The 16339-nt window shown below is 40.2% G+C and overlaps 1 protein-coding gene across 1 annotated transcript in view; it reads left to right on the forward strand.

Annotated features, from left to right (window-relative positions):
• The window catches only part of kcnh5b (potassium voltage-gated channel, subfamily H (eag-related), member 5b), a 185805-nt gene that overhangs the window by 31960 nt on the left and 137506 nt on the right, over nucleotides 1-16339 (forward strand). Inside the window, exons 5-6 of the mRNA XM_044375399.1 lie at nucleotides 255-370; nucleotides 7991-8383. Of these exons, the coding sequence (XP_044231334.1) occupies nucleotides 255-370; nucleotides 7991-8383 (509 nt within the window). The remainder of the gene's footprint in view (nucleotides 1-254; nucleotides 371-7990; nucleotides 8384-16339) is intronic.

Consider the following 16339-nt stretch of genomic DNA (forward strand, 5'->3'; position numbering starts at 1 on the left):
ATCATGTCTGGTTTACTATAAATATGAACAACCAACTGAGAAAACCACTGTTCCTTTCAGCCCTCTGGTGGCACGTGGAAGCTGTGGGAATATTTTGTCACTCCAGTATCTCTCCGTTGGTGTCTTGAACTGGGTAATTGTGACAACAATGGCGGCAAACATGGAGGCAAAGTCACACTCTCAACTTTTGCGAACAATTCAATTCAAGTGTGATAAATGTGACTTAACCGATGATTATTGTCTCTTTCCTGCAGGATGGACCAAGTTTGCACGGCTGACACGGGCGCTCACTAACAACCGCAACACGCTGCAGCAGCTCGCACCCATCGGCAAACATGAAGTCAGTCATAAGCAGTCCAGACTGGCAGAGGTAAACACATACAGTACATCTCACAATGTACATTATGTCACAGCCATGGAAAATACACTTTTTGACCATTTATTCTAAATTTGGTATGGTATATAAACTTGGAGGTAACCAATAGCAACAAGTACTTCTTGCTTTGTGCCATATTTCATGTTAACTGTCACTGTTGAAACTGACCTGAGGTAAAACTGATTATGAACAAATAAAAGATGGTCACGTTAACACAACTCCTCTTTTTGCCTGTGATAAGTTGCCATGGCACAAAATTGCACCCTGGGGTGTCCTGATGTAGGAAATAACAGACTCCGTAGAGGAAAAGCTGCTTCGCTCATGGCGTTCTCTGCCACGGCCTCATTATATTTCCATAAATCAGGACACTTTGTTATTTACATGGAGCGCCCTGGTTTGAGTTTGGCCGGGGACCTTTGTTGGCAATCTCAGGCTCCAAGTTCCTGTCAGCTCAAAAAGAAAAAGTATTTACACAAACACGACAGACTCTTTGGGGTTGAGGTGCCACAACCAATAAAAACTACAATATAATGTTTAATACTGTAGAGAGGTAATTACTGTGTAAATTACTCTGTGCATGTAAATAGAGCATAAATTATGTCAAATATGGGGTTAGGTTTGATTCCATAAAATTTTCAATTATCAATGGTATTAAACCATCTGTCTTTAATTTTAATTAAATCTCTCATCTGTCTTCCTGAAAAGTTGAGTGGTCCTCCTGGGGTTTATTGTCCATATTCCATATAATATAAATAAGCATCTACCTCAGCATTTGATATTAAAATTTGACAATGATCATTTGTAAACATCTTCTACTCCAACCTCCTCCCTCTGAACTCAGTGTGGTATTTCTATAGATGTAGTGCTTCATTCTTCATTCGAACGTTTTCAGTGAACATAATCCAAGCAGCGAGTACATTTGCTTCATCGCAACATAACTGGGAAAACAATTAAGATGTAAATCAAAGTAATTGCTAGGAGATGAGAAGATGAGGAGTACTGTTGGCCTTGTCTCTCAGTGAGATGTAGGAGCACAGTTTTGGATTTAAGACCATAGATTTCACCACATTACTCTCATCATTCAACAACTCTGTTCTGATTGGTCAGCTTCAGAAAACACCTTCTAGGCCAACTTCTGCCGGCTCTGGAGTCAACAACAAAAAAAACAATCATAGTAGGATCTCACCTCTTTTTCTTGGTCTTCAGTTGAAATAAACACCACATTCATGGCAGGATGAAGCCCTGACTTTTGACTTACAGGGAGCATTTTACATATGTTCAACTCAAGTTTTGGACCTTTGACCATGTTTAACATAGACATTCGACATCATAACAGTATAAAAATAACCGAAAATCACGAAAAGCGTGATATGTCCCCTTTAACAGCTCAACACGGACCTAACCTCTATAGACACACACACTGCAAATATGCTATAGTAGCAACTCTCTGCTCTTAACATTATTTCTGCGCAAATAAACCTTCATATAAACCATTAACTACTACATTTAAACCATTAAAGCAACCTCCCTCCCCCAACACACACGCACACACACACATTCATTTCTCAGAACATTACATTCATTTCCTGGAGACTGACCCTAACCTTAACCATAACCACTGCTTGCCTAACTCTAACCTTAACCACTGACCCAAAAATCAGCTTCTTCCTAATTGGAGACATGACTTCTGTCTCCAATTGAACAAGCCACAGACATACAGACATACTTTGTCACACACAACCACACCCTCAACCAATCTATCTACGCTGCCCTTCTTGCACACACATTCACACGCCAACTTCTCTGGAACTGCAGTTGTTTGACACAGCGAGCGGTGCTCTCTCTCTTTTCCCGGGAACGCTGCTGTGCTCTGGTGGACTGCGGGTGTCATTAATATTTCATGTTGGGTGGAGAGACAAAGGCAGGGTGCTGTGGGCACTCTGAATGATTGTGACTGGTAGAAATTTAGAAAATGGATTTCGGGAAGGATGGGGGGGACGGCTCATGTCTTCTTTTGCCAGAGTTTTATTCATGAATGTTTGAGTGAGGTGTGTCACCTTTAATCAAAATTAGCTGGAGTTTCATCCCTGCTGAACACACGAGGCGGTGAGCTTGGTGGGTTTTTAGCAAAGTGTTGCTTCCAGGATGGTGTAAAGGTGATGAGGACAGGGCGACGACTGAGAGGAGAGAAAGAGAGGAAGGTAGGAAGATGGAATGAGAAAGGAGGAAAAAAGACGATAAAAGCAGTCAAATGAGAGAGAGGGAGGAAAGAGAGAGGAAAAAAATCAAAGTGGAATAAAAAAGGAAAAGTAAACTGATGAATTAATTAAGGAGGTAGCTTCTGTAATTCAGTAGAATCTCTCATTCAGCATTTCTTTAACTGGCCTTTCTGGAAAAAATGAAAGGTGTTCCTGGGGTTTACTATCTATACTTGAAGACAAATGAGCTTCCACTACTGCACTTTCTATTAGAAGTTGAAACCATGATTTAAACAAAGTTAAACAACGATTAATTTGGCAGCATACAAAAATGACTGCTCCCATAAAAATGAGCCAGCATGGTAGCGCAGGTGCTAACGTCATCATAGCTTCTTCCTTATTCATCATTTACAACGACCTTCTCATATACAATCTATTTTTCAAACTTTTTAGCTTTAATCTCTGATGTCTTTAAATGTCCACAATTGGTCCTTTTTATCCTGCTGTTATTGTATTTATAAGCAGATTTAAAGACATTTTTACATGTTCATTAAAGTACAGTGTTTTCATCAATTATAACTTCTCGATGAAGACTTAAATATAACTTATATCAGCTTAAAACTACATTATAGTGTGTTAAAAAACATTTCTTGAAGGGGACATGTCAAACTGTTACATTTCTACATATTGATAGCTGGAAGAAAAACACCTGAAAGCTGCTCCAGTGTTTTATCTTTTGATTATAGATCTATAGCAGCGTCTGGCTGTCACACAATAAGACACAAATAGACGATTTAAATCCGTTGATTACTGAAAGAACAGAACCGACGTAAAGGAGCAATAAAAACAACTGTAGCCTGCAGAATATAAAGTGTTGTTCGTTTAGTTTGTGACAGTCTGACAGACAGTCAGACAGGATGATACGATAGGAGACACGCAGCTGTGTGGCCTCATATTTTCCTGAAGGAGCTGCAGACGTACTTGAAACGGAAAAGAAAGAAAAGAGAAGGCTTATGAAGGAAAAAAAAAAGTTACAAGAGTGTTTTTTTATGATTGATTCATGATTCAGTCATTTTTATTTTATGAATAAATATGAGAAGCTGCTGTTGATGTGAAAATAAACCAACATGAAACATTAAGATTTATCATTTATTCACTTTGTATTTCAAGTCAAGTCAAGTTGATTTTATTTATATAGTGTCAAATCACAACAGAAGTCATCTCAGGGCGCTTTTCACATAGAGCAGGTCTAGACTGAACTCTTTAATTCACAGAAACCCAACATTCCCTCATGAGCAGCACTTGGCGACAGCGCGAGGAAAAAAAATCCCCTTTAATGGGAAGAAGAGGGGTAGAGGGGAGAGAGACACACACAACAACAACAATAATAATAACAATAACAACAACAATAATAAAAATAGAAATGAATCATGATAATAATAGCAGGTGTGGGCGTCAAGCAGGACCACGGCAGCAGGTGGTCCTTGACCATGATCCATAAAAACATGTGAGATGAGAAAACACAAAAACTCCGGGGAAGAAGCCAACATGCATTAATGTTACATGAATGGATGGAGAGGAAGAGGAGGAGAGAGAAGCTCAGTGCATCATTGGAAGTCTCCCTGCAGTCTAGGCATATAGCAGCATAACTAAGGGACTGGTCCAAAGCGAGCCTATAAGCTTTATCAAAAAGGAAAGTTTTCAGCCTACTCTTAAACTGAGAGGGTGTCTGCCCCCTGGACTGAAACTGGAAGATATTTCTTACTGTGTTAATGTGACATATCAGACATTGTGTGGACACATGCAGGCGGGCATTCTTGAACAAGGCCTCTACCCCTGTGCCTAACTGAACTGTGACCCTTGAGTGAGATTTTGGCCTTGTTTACTCTGCATAGTGTCCCTTTTGGGGTTGACAAATAGCCTCGTTTCTGTGGAAGGGTATCTAAGGTTTGGCTGGTAGCTTTCCTGTTCTGTTGTATTACAATCACGTATATCAATATTACATTAAAGCTTGACTGTTTACTGTCTCGTCTGATCAGCTGACCAATCAATAAACAATTTCTATGAAAAGGGTGTTGCTGTCCAGTAAAAAAGTTCTGTGGTTCCTCACTCTAAGCTCCTCCAGGAGCCTCCTCTTTCCTCGTCTAAGGTGCACTTAAGGGATTGGAAGATCCTCAATGATGGCGGAGGGAGATTGGTTTCCGGGTCACGGCTGTAGGACGGAGAAGAGAAGAGGCGAGGAAGCATAAATTAGCCAAATGAAAAGCACCCAGAGAGAGATGCGGACGGAAGGAAGAGAGGAATGTAACGCAGGAAAGAAGTAATGTTGGGAGGGAGGTAGGAAGGAAGAAGCAGCGATGGAAATAAGGCAGGATCAGTTTAACCGCCTTTTGTTGGATAGCAGAGGGTTACATAATGTCCTGAGCAAACTCAATAGATATCGCAGGTGATCCATCTGCTCTGCAGCTTGAAAGGCACAGCTGGCATCTTCTGTCAAGGACGCTGTTGAGTGTCACATAAGCAGAGTTGTTCTTTTCTTTTTTTTCTCCCTACAATGACGCTGGGCTCCTAATTGGCAGTCTCGCTTTTGAGCTCAGTGCTGCTCCTGACCAGAGGCTGTTTGATTGGCAGCTGTGATGATTAGGATTAGATGAGATGGTGCTCCGACATTATGAAGCTCACTGTTGATCCTCCGCTCTGCCGACCCGCCTTGTTACTTAACATCAGACTGAGTCCCACTGTGAGGACGAATGAGGCTAACCAAGACTAACTGTGAATGTTTCTAACATCAGTTCATCATCTAGCAGTAGTTCTGATAACAGAAGAAGTAATTGCAGACATATTATAATTATAGTAGTAGTAGTAGTAGTAGTAATGATGCTAGTTGTATTATAGCATAAGTAGTAGTAAAAGTACTGTAGTAATACAGCTGTGGTAGTAGAAGCAGGAGTAGATATAGTAGTAGTACAAGTTGTGGAAGTAAAATAGGCTAGCATAGTAGCAGTTGTAGTAAAAGTACTAGGATTAGTTTGAGTAGTAGCAATAATAGCAGCAGTAGCAGCAGTAAAAGAAGCACAAGCTAGCAATTATACAATAGTGGAAGTAGCAGGAGTTATAAAAGTAGAGACAACGTAGTACAAGTAGGCTACCATTGCAATATAGTATCACTTGGAGTAGTAACAGCTGTAGAAACAGTAAAGTAGTAGCAGCAGTAGGCTACTGTAGTAGTTATACCATAAACAATAGTAGTAGTAGAAGCAGTAGCATTATTGGCAGTGGTATTAGCATTGTCACTTGTAAAATGTAAGTAAAATATAGGCTAAGAAGTAAGCAGAAGCAGTATGCTGTAATAGGCTAATGCTGCTAATATGCTGTGGTGGCAGGAGCAGGAGTTATAGAATGGAGTGGTAGCTGTAGTTGTACAAGTAATGTTGTAATACATGCAGTAGTACCAGTAGCATTAACAGTGGTAGCCAAAACAGAAGAAGAGGTAGCAGTAGTGCACAATAGTAGTAATAGTATTAATAGAAAAGATGCTGTAGTTTAAGTAATAGTAGTAGCAAGCTAGAAGAAGCAGTAGTAGTACGTAGTAGTAATAATAATAGTAGAAGCTGTAGTAGTAGTAGTAGTAGTAGTAAACAGGGTAGTAGTAATAGTAGAAGAAAAATAGTAGTAGACGTAGTAGTAGGCTAGTAGTAGTGGTGCCCTTGGAGCAGTCCCAGTCCTCGAAATACTGGCAGTTGTAAATTAATATGTAGCTGTATTTGCAGTTTTATTAGCTTTAATATTGTTTGCTAGCGTTAGCTGTAGGAGTGGTACAGCAGCAGTAATAACTGCAGTAGTAGAAGTCGTTGAGACAGTGTTTATCAGCATTTTAATCTCATCACCATCAGTACAAACTTATTTGTATCAGCAGTACCTGTCATAACAGCAATATCAGTAATAAGTTATTTCACTACTTCATAGGAGACAGCGCACATTAATCAACACTAACATTTAACATTTAAATTTAGTGTACTGGAGTCACCCCAAGAGCTAATTTGCACCAGACACAGCTAAAAACTGGCAAATGATGAATAGTTTTTTATTGTTTTTGTGATAGCAGTATCAGCGATATTGATATCAATATTGTTACTACAGCTGTTAATATTAAATATATTTGGATATGTTGAATTGTAGGAAGTGTTGAAATCAGCACGTTATATTTGGAAGTATAATCATGTATTATATATCTGAGGCTGTAGACTATATCACGGTTAATCTCTGTTAGAGCCGGATACAAACAGAATAATAAGCAGTTTAGTGTAAAATGAGCTGAATATGTGGTGTGTGATCCTTGTGTGGCCCGTAGAGGAAATCAAACTGCTGTTTAATGTAGTCTGTGATCTGCAGAGGAGGCCGAGCTCAGCGGGGTGATTATCATCAGACTGCAAAATGTAATGACTGTTTTTTTTTTTTTTCTCTCCTCTTGGTCAACTTCCCTCCTTCACATCTGATTTTCTTTTTCTCATCTCAACCCTGTTCTGTCTGTGTCTCATTTCAAGCCAAATGCAGTTTTGTCACTGAGAGGCTTTACGGAGCAACAGAAGAGATGAATACAGATGAAAACTGGAGAGGAAACATCACAAATTTTAATATACTTGTCTTGCACTTTTTCACCCCTTTTCGCCTCCCGACACACACACATATAGCATACAATGAGGGTAATTATTGATCTCTTTCATCTATTTCAGTAATTCAGTCTTTGCTCTCCTGCCTGTTCACAGTTAGATTACATTTAGATGGAGAAATAGAACTGTAGAAATGCGTAATTCTCTTCCTCAGGTGTCTGTTACAAATGCAATTGAGAGTTCAACATATCACTGACACGAGTGCTCAAACTTCTCTTGATATAGGACTGTGAAGGTTCATGTAGATTAATGAGTAAATCAGGGTCAAACTGGAGTCAGCACTCAGACGGGAGTGAGCGGAGTTTGCTAAATTCAATATGGAAAAAAACTTAATAGAGAAATAATAAGCACAAGTAAGAGATGACACATTAAAAGAAGACTAAAATACTTGAAATAAGATCAGATGAAGGTAGACATGAGAGAGTAAGTGAGATTCAAATGTTGTCAGGATCAAACACAGACTTACACAGAGGTGAGTCTATTACAGTCGGCATTTTAAGAAAACATTTAAATGACGATACTGACTTGGCAGCTGGAGTCAAGCAGGTTGGTGGACAGTTTAAGAGCCCACATGACACTGATTTGTACAATAAATTTGCCACTGAATGGTTTCTTAATGTGTATATTGTACATTTATAGTGTGTTTTACTGGGTATTGATTAATTAACTCTTGGAAGATAAGTGCACTCAGGCTAAAATAAAGAGTTTCATTGAGTAAAGGTTTTGTTGCTCTGTCTGATCTCCAGGTTTTGCAGCTCAACTCCGACATCCTCCCGCAGTACAAGCAGGAGGCCCCCAAGACGCCCCCCCATATAATCCTTCACTACTGCACCTTCAAGACAACTTGGGACTGGGTCATCCTCATCCTCACCTTCTACACGGCCATCATGGTGCCCTACAACGTCTCCTTCAAGACCAAGCAGAACAACATCGTGTGGCTGGTGCTGGACAGCGTGGTGGACGTCATCTTCCTGGTGGACATCGTCCTCAACTTCCACACCACCTTCGTGGGGCCCGGTGGCGAGGTGATCTCTGACCCCAAGCTCATCCGCATGAACTACCTGAAGACCTGGTTCGTCATCGACCTGCTGTCCTGCCTGCCCTACGACATCATCAACGCCTTTGAGAATGTGGATGAGGTATGGTTGTAGATTTTGGATATCTTTTCCAGGTGTGAGTGGTTGGATGGTCGGTGTGGTGTGCATTAGGAGGCGGTCGAGATGGTTTGTGGGTGTGAAAAATACAGGAAGTTGGAACCAGAAACTGAGGTTTTTGTCCTGAGTCCTGTGTGTGTTTAGGTTTAAGCAACAAAAGCACTTTGATTTAAGGTTAGTAAAAGATCTTGTTTTTATGTTCAGTGTTAATACAGATGTTGTGATTCAAGTAACTGCAGAAAAAAATACAGTGTCACTGAACATTTTCTCATGTTGACAGAAAGTGTAATTCGGGCAGTATTGTGTTTACTTGACTTGTTGTTGTAATTTAGCTGTATAAAAGCGTAATTTCTAGGTGACAGAAGCTGTGTCTCAAATCGCATACTTCTGTTAGTACACTTTCATGTAGTACACTGTGTACACTATGTACTTAGTAGCGTAGAGCGCAAATTTTGACAGGGTAGTGTTGTCTCAAATCAAACACAGCAGTTGTGCACTTACTGGAAATGACAATCACAAATTAGCATTAGCTAGCTAGCTAAATTACTTGCTGGATTGCAAGATTTTTAACTTGTGTATGCTTGTGTGTTCATATACTGAAAATTATTGTATGTGCTGAAAGAAAGGCGCCTCTTTCACATCTCATTCATGCATACATGCAAATTGCTAGAGTTTAAATTGCAGTGAAGTGGATCAACTTTTCAGGCATGGAGAGTATCCCCTTTATATTACAACACAAGGATAACCCTCCTGCTCCTCAAACCACTGAAACAAAATGTTGAAATAGCTGCATGGAACTGACTTCACTTCCCTACATGCAGTAACTGTCATACACTCCCATATAACCACTTGGACGTAATTCTAATTCTGATGCCAGTTTGTGACATCACAACCTTTTTGGAGCCAAGTGTGTTCCGGTATGCATCTTATAAACTAGTGATATAGAAGAATGGCCTTCAGTGAAGTAGGAGACAGCTTGTGTCCAGAAGTTAAACTTTTGAAATTTACATATTCATAGACTCTGCATTTTCCACTGAGGGAGAAGGAGAAGATGTTGTTTTAAGGATTTTTAACAAGGTAATTGAACTTGTTTTTTTTGTTATTTTGGCTAAGATATGTACAGTTGGATGGGATTTGGCCTGATAAAGACAGTAATTAAAAACTGTTCACTGGTCAACAGGCCTTGCTGTAATTGTTTAGAATTAATTATTGAAATTCTTTAAAAGTCAATAACCTGATTGCTTTAAGGTCATTACGATGTACTTAACCTCTTACCAGACACCCCATTTTCATGCACAAGCCTGAAAACAATGAACCCAAGATAAGAAGGTAACTGTTCTTCAACTCTTTTGATTACAGTCACAACCTTGGTCTTGGTCTCAAAAGGTAAATCTTTATATTTTACAACCAAAAAGTCAGAATGAGTATAAGCAGTCCTGAAAATAATGCCACCAAGGCTGAAGTGTCCCATGGGTGGGACAGTGTCACTAACAGGTTAAATCTGCCAGCATGTAGAATTGACTCAGTATAATGATGATGGGATTGCGGTTATGATTTTTTAAAGTGAGTCTCATCAGGCTTAAGAACAAGGGCTGATATTGAGGATGGTTTCCTGATCTGTGAACCTTCACCAGATTTTAAGCGTTTTAGAGAAATCTACTTTTTTGCAGAAGCTTTCACTTCAGCAGCAATGTTGGTGTCTAATTATTCTGAGGAAAAAACAATTAAATGAATCTGCCTGAGGGAATGAGAGTTTTTAGATTGTGAATCTCTTGTTTGATTTCTGGCTGATGTTCCATGTTGGATCAGGCCTCTTTAGAGTACTTTTCACGGCCATTTACACCCGTCAAATATCAAGGATTTATATCAATAAGGCCTGAAATCCATTAAAGGTGATTTTCCGCTTGATTTCCCACTGAATTTATTAGAGCTCAGCCTGAGTGGATGGGCCAATCTATTGGATGTAAAACGAAAAATGAACAGATGATATCCACTAATGTTGTATTCATGTAGTTCTGTGCTTTTTGTGTGTGTGTGTATTTATATCACACAACATTTGTGAAAACCACATTGTGGGCATGTGTTTGTGGATGTATTATTGTTTTTGTGTGTACATGTGTGTCTGCCAAGCGGGGTATTAATCACATGAGTTTTTGAAGGCCAGTAATAATAATAAAAGCAGTAGCCTATTTAAGCTGCCTGCCGCACATTTTTCAACATCTATTGCTTTTTCATGCCAATAAATATTCCACACCTCCTTCAGCAGTTTATTCTTGTCTGAAAGACCATTTAGATCAACATGGTGCACTAAAGCTCCAATGTTTTTTAATGGTACAGATCCAAAAGTCTCAACAACACCATACAGTGCATCTAGCATTAGCATTAACATTAACAAAGTACAGCTGAGAATGATTTGACTGTCATTAGATTCACAGGTATTTGCTATAAACCATAGTATTGGACACATTTCACTCTAACTCTAGTAGTTGATGAAACTTCGGGATCCCTTATGTTATTAGTAAGCAGCAACTACCACAGCTTGAGGCTGAAGCCACTGTGGAAGTCCCTTAAAATGCCACAGATGGCTGCTAGATGCTCCAACTGACTCCCATTTTAAAAAAAAAACAAAAAAAACCCCCTCAACTTCTCTCTAGAAATACTTTTTTTCAACAAGTCATTATGGTCTCATTCTCTAAATTCAGGCCCTCTAATAAGTGTGCTGGTGGTCATTTTGGAAATTATTGCTCTGTTAATAAGATTTGAAGACTTATAGCAGCTTTGATGTCTGCCGTTGACAGCTGTGATTGACAGGTGACTCAACTGCTGGTCTCCCTGACTCCGGGATTCGCAGAGTTTTGTCACAATATTTCACAAAGTTTAACGTTACTTGATAATGATGCCTGCCCTGTTAGCATAATTTAGCTCTTTCCAGTAAGCTAGTGTTAGCGAAAGATGGTGTCAACCATCAAGCCACAACTCCGGGCTTCAAAACAGCTCCAATGCAAACCAAAGCTGTGTCTCAAATCACATACTTCTGTTAGGACACTTTCATGTGGTACACTGTGTACACTATGTACTTACTGGCCTAGTGCGCAAATTTTGACAGGGTAGTGTCGTCTCAAATCAAACACAGCCGTTGTGCACTTACTGGAAATGACGATTGCAAATTAGCATTAGCTAGTGTTAGCATTCACGCTACCAAATCATTACAGACTGCTAAATTAACCCAAAAAACATACTGATGGCTCATATCCGACAACAGTATAGTGATGCTTAGTGCTAAAAACACATGTATAACTTACATTTGTATAATGTGGTGATGTTCACCGTAGTTACAACATACCCGGCCGCCATTTCCAGTTTGAAAAGTGGTCCCTCCCCTTCCGCTACATAGCCAAGATGGCGACCATTGAGGGCGAGAAGTGTCCATAGTTCCACACTCAACTTTTTGACCGTTTTGAGTGCACCATCCGGGTACTCACAGTGCACTGCATTTTTCCATACTTCTCAGTGTGAACGCACTTATGCACTCAAAATGTTAAGTGTAAGTACAGAAGTATGTGATTTGAGACACAGCACAATGGTTGACGTAACACCTCGCTATGTCCATCTTTATATACAGTCTATGATTATTACACTTCACCCTGAGGGGTACATGAACGCAGAAGTGGTGGGCTGACAGACATCGCCATCCTGATGCCGCTAGCGTGGCTATTAATAACTGTTAGCTGCAGGCCTAGTTGTTTTTCTTCATGTAAGACAAGAGATGGAGGCAAAGAACGCTGTTTCCAGCACTCCTTTACTTTCTACACTGGGATATCACGTCCACTTACCAGAGAGAAAAGGTTAGTTGTGTTTGAATTGTCATCCGTTTCGTTTAGAGTCAGTTTACTCCCCGGTTTAATTAGTTTCGCCAGTGAGAGTTAACTGGTAGGGTTTTGAAAATATAGGAGTATTGTTGCTATGGTTACCTGCAGTTTAATATGATTTGAACTCACATTGAGAACACTAGTTGCCCTGAAAAATGTTTGTCAAGTCCTGATATATTTGTTTAATGAGCAACTTCCAGCCAGCCTGAAATCAGTATTTCTCATGGCTCTGATGTAATAATAGTAAATATATATGGGTAAATTATAATGTGGAACATTATTTAACAGGCTGTGAAGGATTTAAAGATGTAATGGCCCTCCTGGGATAGATTACATCCTTTAGAAAATACAGAAAACAATATTGAATGAATATATAAAGTCTGCCAAGAAAATAACATTTCACAGCAGGGTTACAGACTGTTTTTAAGTCGGTGTGGTCAGGCTGAAACTTGACATCACCGGCTAAAATATTTAAATTTATTCAAGGCCAATATCGAGCCCATAAGTCTCAGCTTAACATTCAGTTTGAAACCTCTTTCCCAGCGTGTTGTTGTGTGTGTGTGTTTGTGCCTGCTCTCCTGCTGACTCTCTTCCCTCCTTCAGATCGAATGGTGTACGGTATTGTGGATCCTCCAGTAGGTTTCTGGAGTGGCGCTGTGTGTTGTCTCAGGTGTCTTCCCTCCTTTGGCCTCTCACTGCCTGTCGCTGATGGATTCAATGAGATCCTGCTGGGTGGAGTTTTCTGTTTCTGTCCTTTAAAACGGCAGACAGCTGAGAGCAGGGGGGAGACAGGCTGAGAGGAAATCAATGGCACGTAAATTTCCAGCCACTAAAGAGGATACAGCCCGAGTCTCTCTTCCCCTCTTTACTAAATTGACGTTTTTGTTGCTGCTTTCCCGTATTAGCAGGCTGGAAGAATGGATGGATGCTGACTGAGGACAGTGTGTGGGCGGCTTAAGGTGCAGTGTGAAAGAAAATAGCAGAGATTATTATAGGCTCATTGCAGACTGAATTCCCCCCGTTGCTGTCTCTGATGGCTGAAGCAGGCGGGAAGTATTTTTAGTTGTATTTTAATGCCGGTTTGAAGACACTGCCGAGCCATGCCAAGCTGGTGACACGCAGGTGCTGCCAACTCACGTACAAACAAGCACAGAAACACAAACACATACATATTCATGACTTGTGAGGAGTGTCAACTCTCCAATTGTGAAATCACCTAATTTTGGAGAAGTTTCCTCATCTTTCTGACAGTGTAAAGTTTTTTTTTTACTTTGAATGTAAGCAGGCTACGTAAAAGGAAAATACAAAACTTGCCTTATTTTTGGAAATTGTTACTATGGTATGGTAATATTTTACTCAACATCTTCGTTGCTTAGATGTATGGTGATTTTGCTTTAGTTGTATAATTATTTTAAATAGTATTACTTTGGTTTCTATTATTTAGTCATTTTACTTCCATTTTTCTGTTGATTATTTCTTAAATAATAGCTATAACTGTATTTTCGATAATAACAATACATGAGTTGACTGTGTAATGTGTTGGTCGTGGCTCGTAGTGATGAACATACAGAAAATAATCAGAACATAGTGGAGCGTTTAGCAGCTAAAGAGCCAGATATTTCCTTCAGGAGTTGGTAGAGAGCAGAAACAGAGCTAAAAGAGAGTGAATATTGGACTTACATTCACCAGGTGGACAGAAACACGACTCCAAATGAATGATAATGTTGCTCCGTAACTGCTGGATGTGGAAATAAGCAAATGTTTGCTAAAAAGTTCATCTATCAACTTATTTCTGCAGAAAACAAGCGGACAAAACATCACTTATTGCTGGTTTAAACAATTAATCAATTGTTTTATTAATTGCAGGAATTGACCAGTTTGTGTTTCAGCTCAGTAAAGAATCTAACATTTGTCCATGGCATTTTTTTTTACAGTCCGTCTCTTGGCCGTTGAGCTGACTGCTTGTGTTATTCTGAAGGTCTGTTTAGACGGAAAGTGTCTCATATGCATGAATTTGACTGTTTAGCTGTTTGGGGTGAATCAATGCAAACTGTACAAATGGCCAGATATATTGACTGTATATACGTTAGCCGTATGCTAGCTAGCAACAGATGCACCGACCGTATGTGAGAGTGTGTCTGTGTGTCCGTGTTCAGCTCAGGTTCTGACTTCTTACAACTCAAATATTCACCTTGGCTGATATGCATGAATTTGACTGATTCACCTCAAATAGCCAGATATATTGACTGTCTCTTGCTAGCTAGTTTACGGCTAACGTAAACTAGCTAGCAAGAGATGCACTGACCGTGTGTGAGAGTGTGTCTGTGTGTTTGTGTCAAGCGGCAGTTCGCAAACCAATGGGTGACGTCACGGTGACTACGTCCATATTTTTTACAGTCTATGTTTTGTGTTCAGCTCAGGTTCTAACTGAACTCACAACTGACCAGAAACTCCAGTTCTCTCTGCTTTTACCTCTCCTCTTCGTAAGCGCCAGTTTTTCACTCAAGTTGAAACATTTTGAACTTGTGCAGACGTGTCTTTGCGTCAGGTCACACAGTTCTTTTTCAGTTCGTCTTCCCACTGACTTTATATGCAATTGTGCCACCTCTAAAATCATCTTGTATTCTGTCTAAACACACCATCTGCCTCATCTTCAGATCTCAGCAACTGAGTAGGTAGCAAAATGTCGCCTACAAGACCTACAAGTTGTACAAAAACAGAATTTTCCTTCAAGGTTTAAGAACTTTTCTCTTTGTTCCTGTTGACATTTTGGAGATACAAGGGTTTCTTACATCATAAGAACAGCAACACCTACATAGAGACACATACAGGTCAGAAGTAACATCAACAAACAACAGAAGTAGTCGGGCTACAGCTGTAAAACAACAGCAGCAAAAAAAAAAAATGATGTAACATTCTCATGACGAGTTGCGCTGATGCTCCCTGAAGTGTCAGCAGAGGTGGCGGCGTGTATGTGTGTGTGTTGACGGGGGGATAGGTGTTGGAGTCAGGCAGGGAGGAACCCCCCGCGGGTCCTGAAGCCACCTGCTGTCACGGAGGAGCCCGGGGAGCTCACAGTGTGCGTCTGCAGGCGCCGTGATGGCTCAGAAAGATCTAATCCAGGCTGACCTTTCTGCGTGGCGTGCATGTTGCCACCGCCACAGCCGGCTGAGCTGACAGAGCCGGGAGGGAGCTGCAGTCATACAGTCGGGGGTGGGATATTAACACTCTGCTTGTTAACATGGAGAGATGGAGGGAAGGAGAAAAACTGGAGAGGTGGAGTTGAATGTGTGCACTGAATGACTTAAATATCAAATAACGAATGGGACACTGGTTGGATGGGAGGATGAAAAGACAAGACGATGAAGTGATAGAAGAATGAGAGATAGAGGGATGCAAGGAAGGATAGCATTGATATGGGTGAGAGTGCTAGCTTTTTAAAATGTAAGGGAAGTGGTGAGTGAAGGGATGAATGATAAAGAGATAAAAAGTAGAGTAAAAGAGAGGAGACGGGAAGAATGGATAAAAACATGAAGTGATTGAAGGAATATGTGGAAGAAGGAGCTTGGAAAATTTCCACCACTGGAAATATCAGAATCAATCCATGCGCAGTATATTTGTGTGTCTTGCAATAAAAAAGCAATGTGATGTCTTAATTATTTATATTTTGGTAAGGAACAACTCTGGAAGAAGCAGATGATATGTTTTGTTGCTTGGTGTTGCGGGTCGGTGTAATTGCTGGTGTTTTTTGGCGCTTGCACTCTGCATGTGTTACTGGATAATTCTTCAGGTGATAAACTAAGTTTGTCATATTTCATGCCTTTGTTGGCACAGACCTTCAGCAAGATTTACAGCATACATCACCAGTATGTTGAACTTTAAGTCGCAAAAATATTGCCACTCCTGCAATGTCTTGTTCTCTCTCGTCTATCCATAACAGCTCTTTACGTTTACGATTGTTGGCACTGTCGCTTCTGAAGATGCACTCATCTCTCTCCCATCTACTTCTGACCTTTCATACCAAAGCAATGGTGTGGTGTGTTGTTAACTCAACCAACCCTGCTGTGTAATT

This window comes from Thunnus albacares, chromosome 15 (genome assembly GCF_914725855.1).
Source record: "Thunnus albacares chromosome 15, fThuAlb1.1, whole genome shotgun sequence".
NCBI classification, from domain to species: domain Eukaryota; kingdom Metazoa; phylum Chordata; class Actinopteri; order Scombriformes; family Scombridae; genus Thunnus; species Thunnus albacares.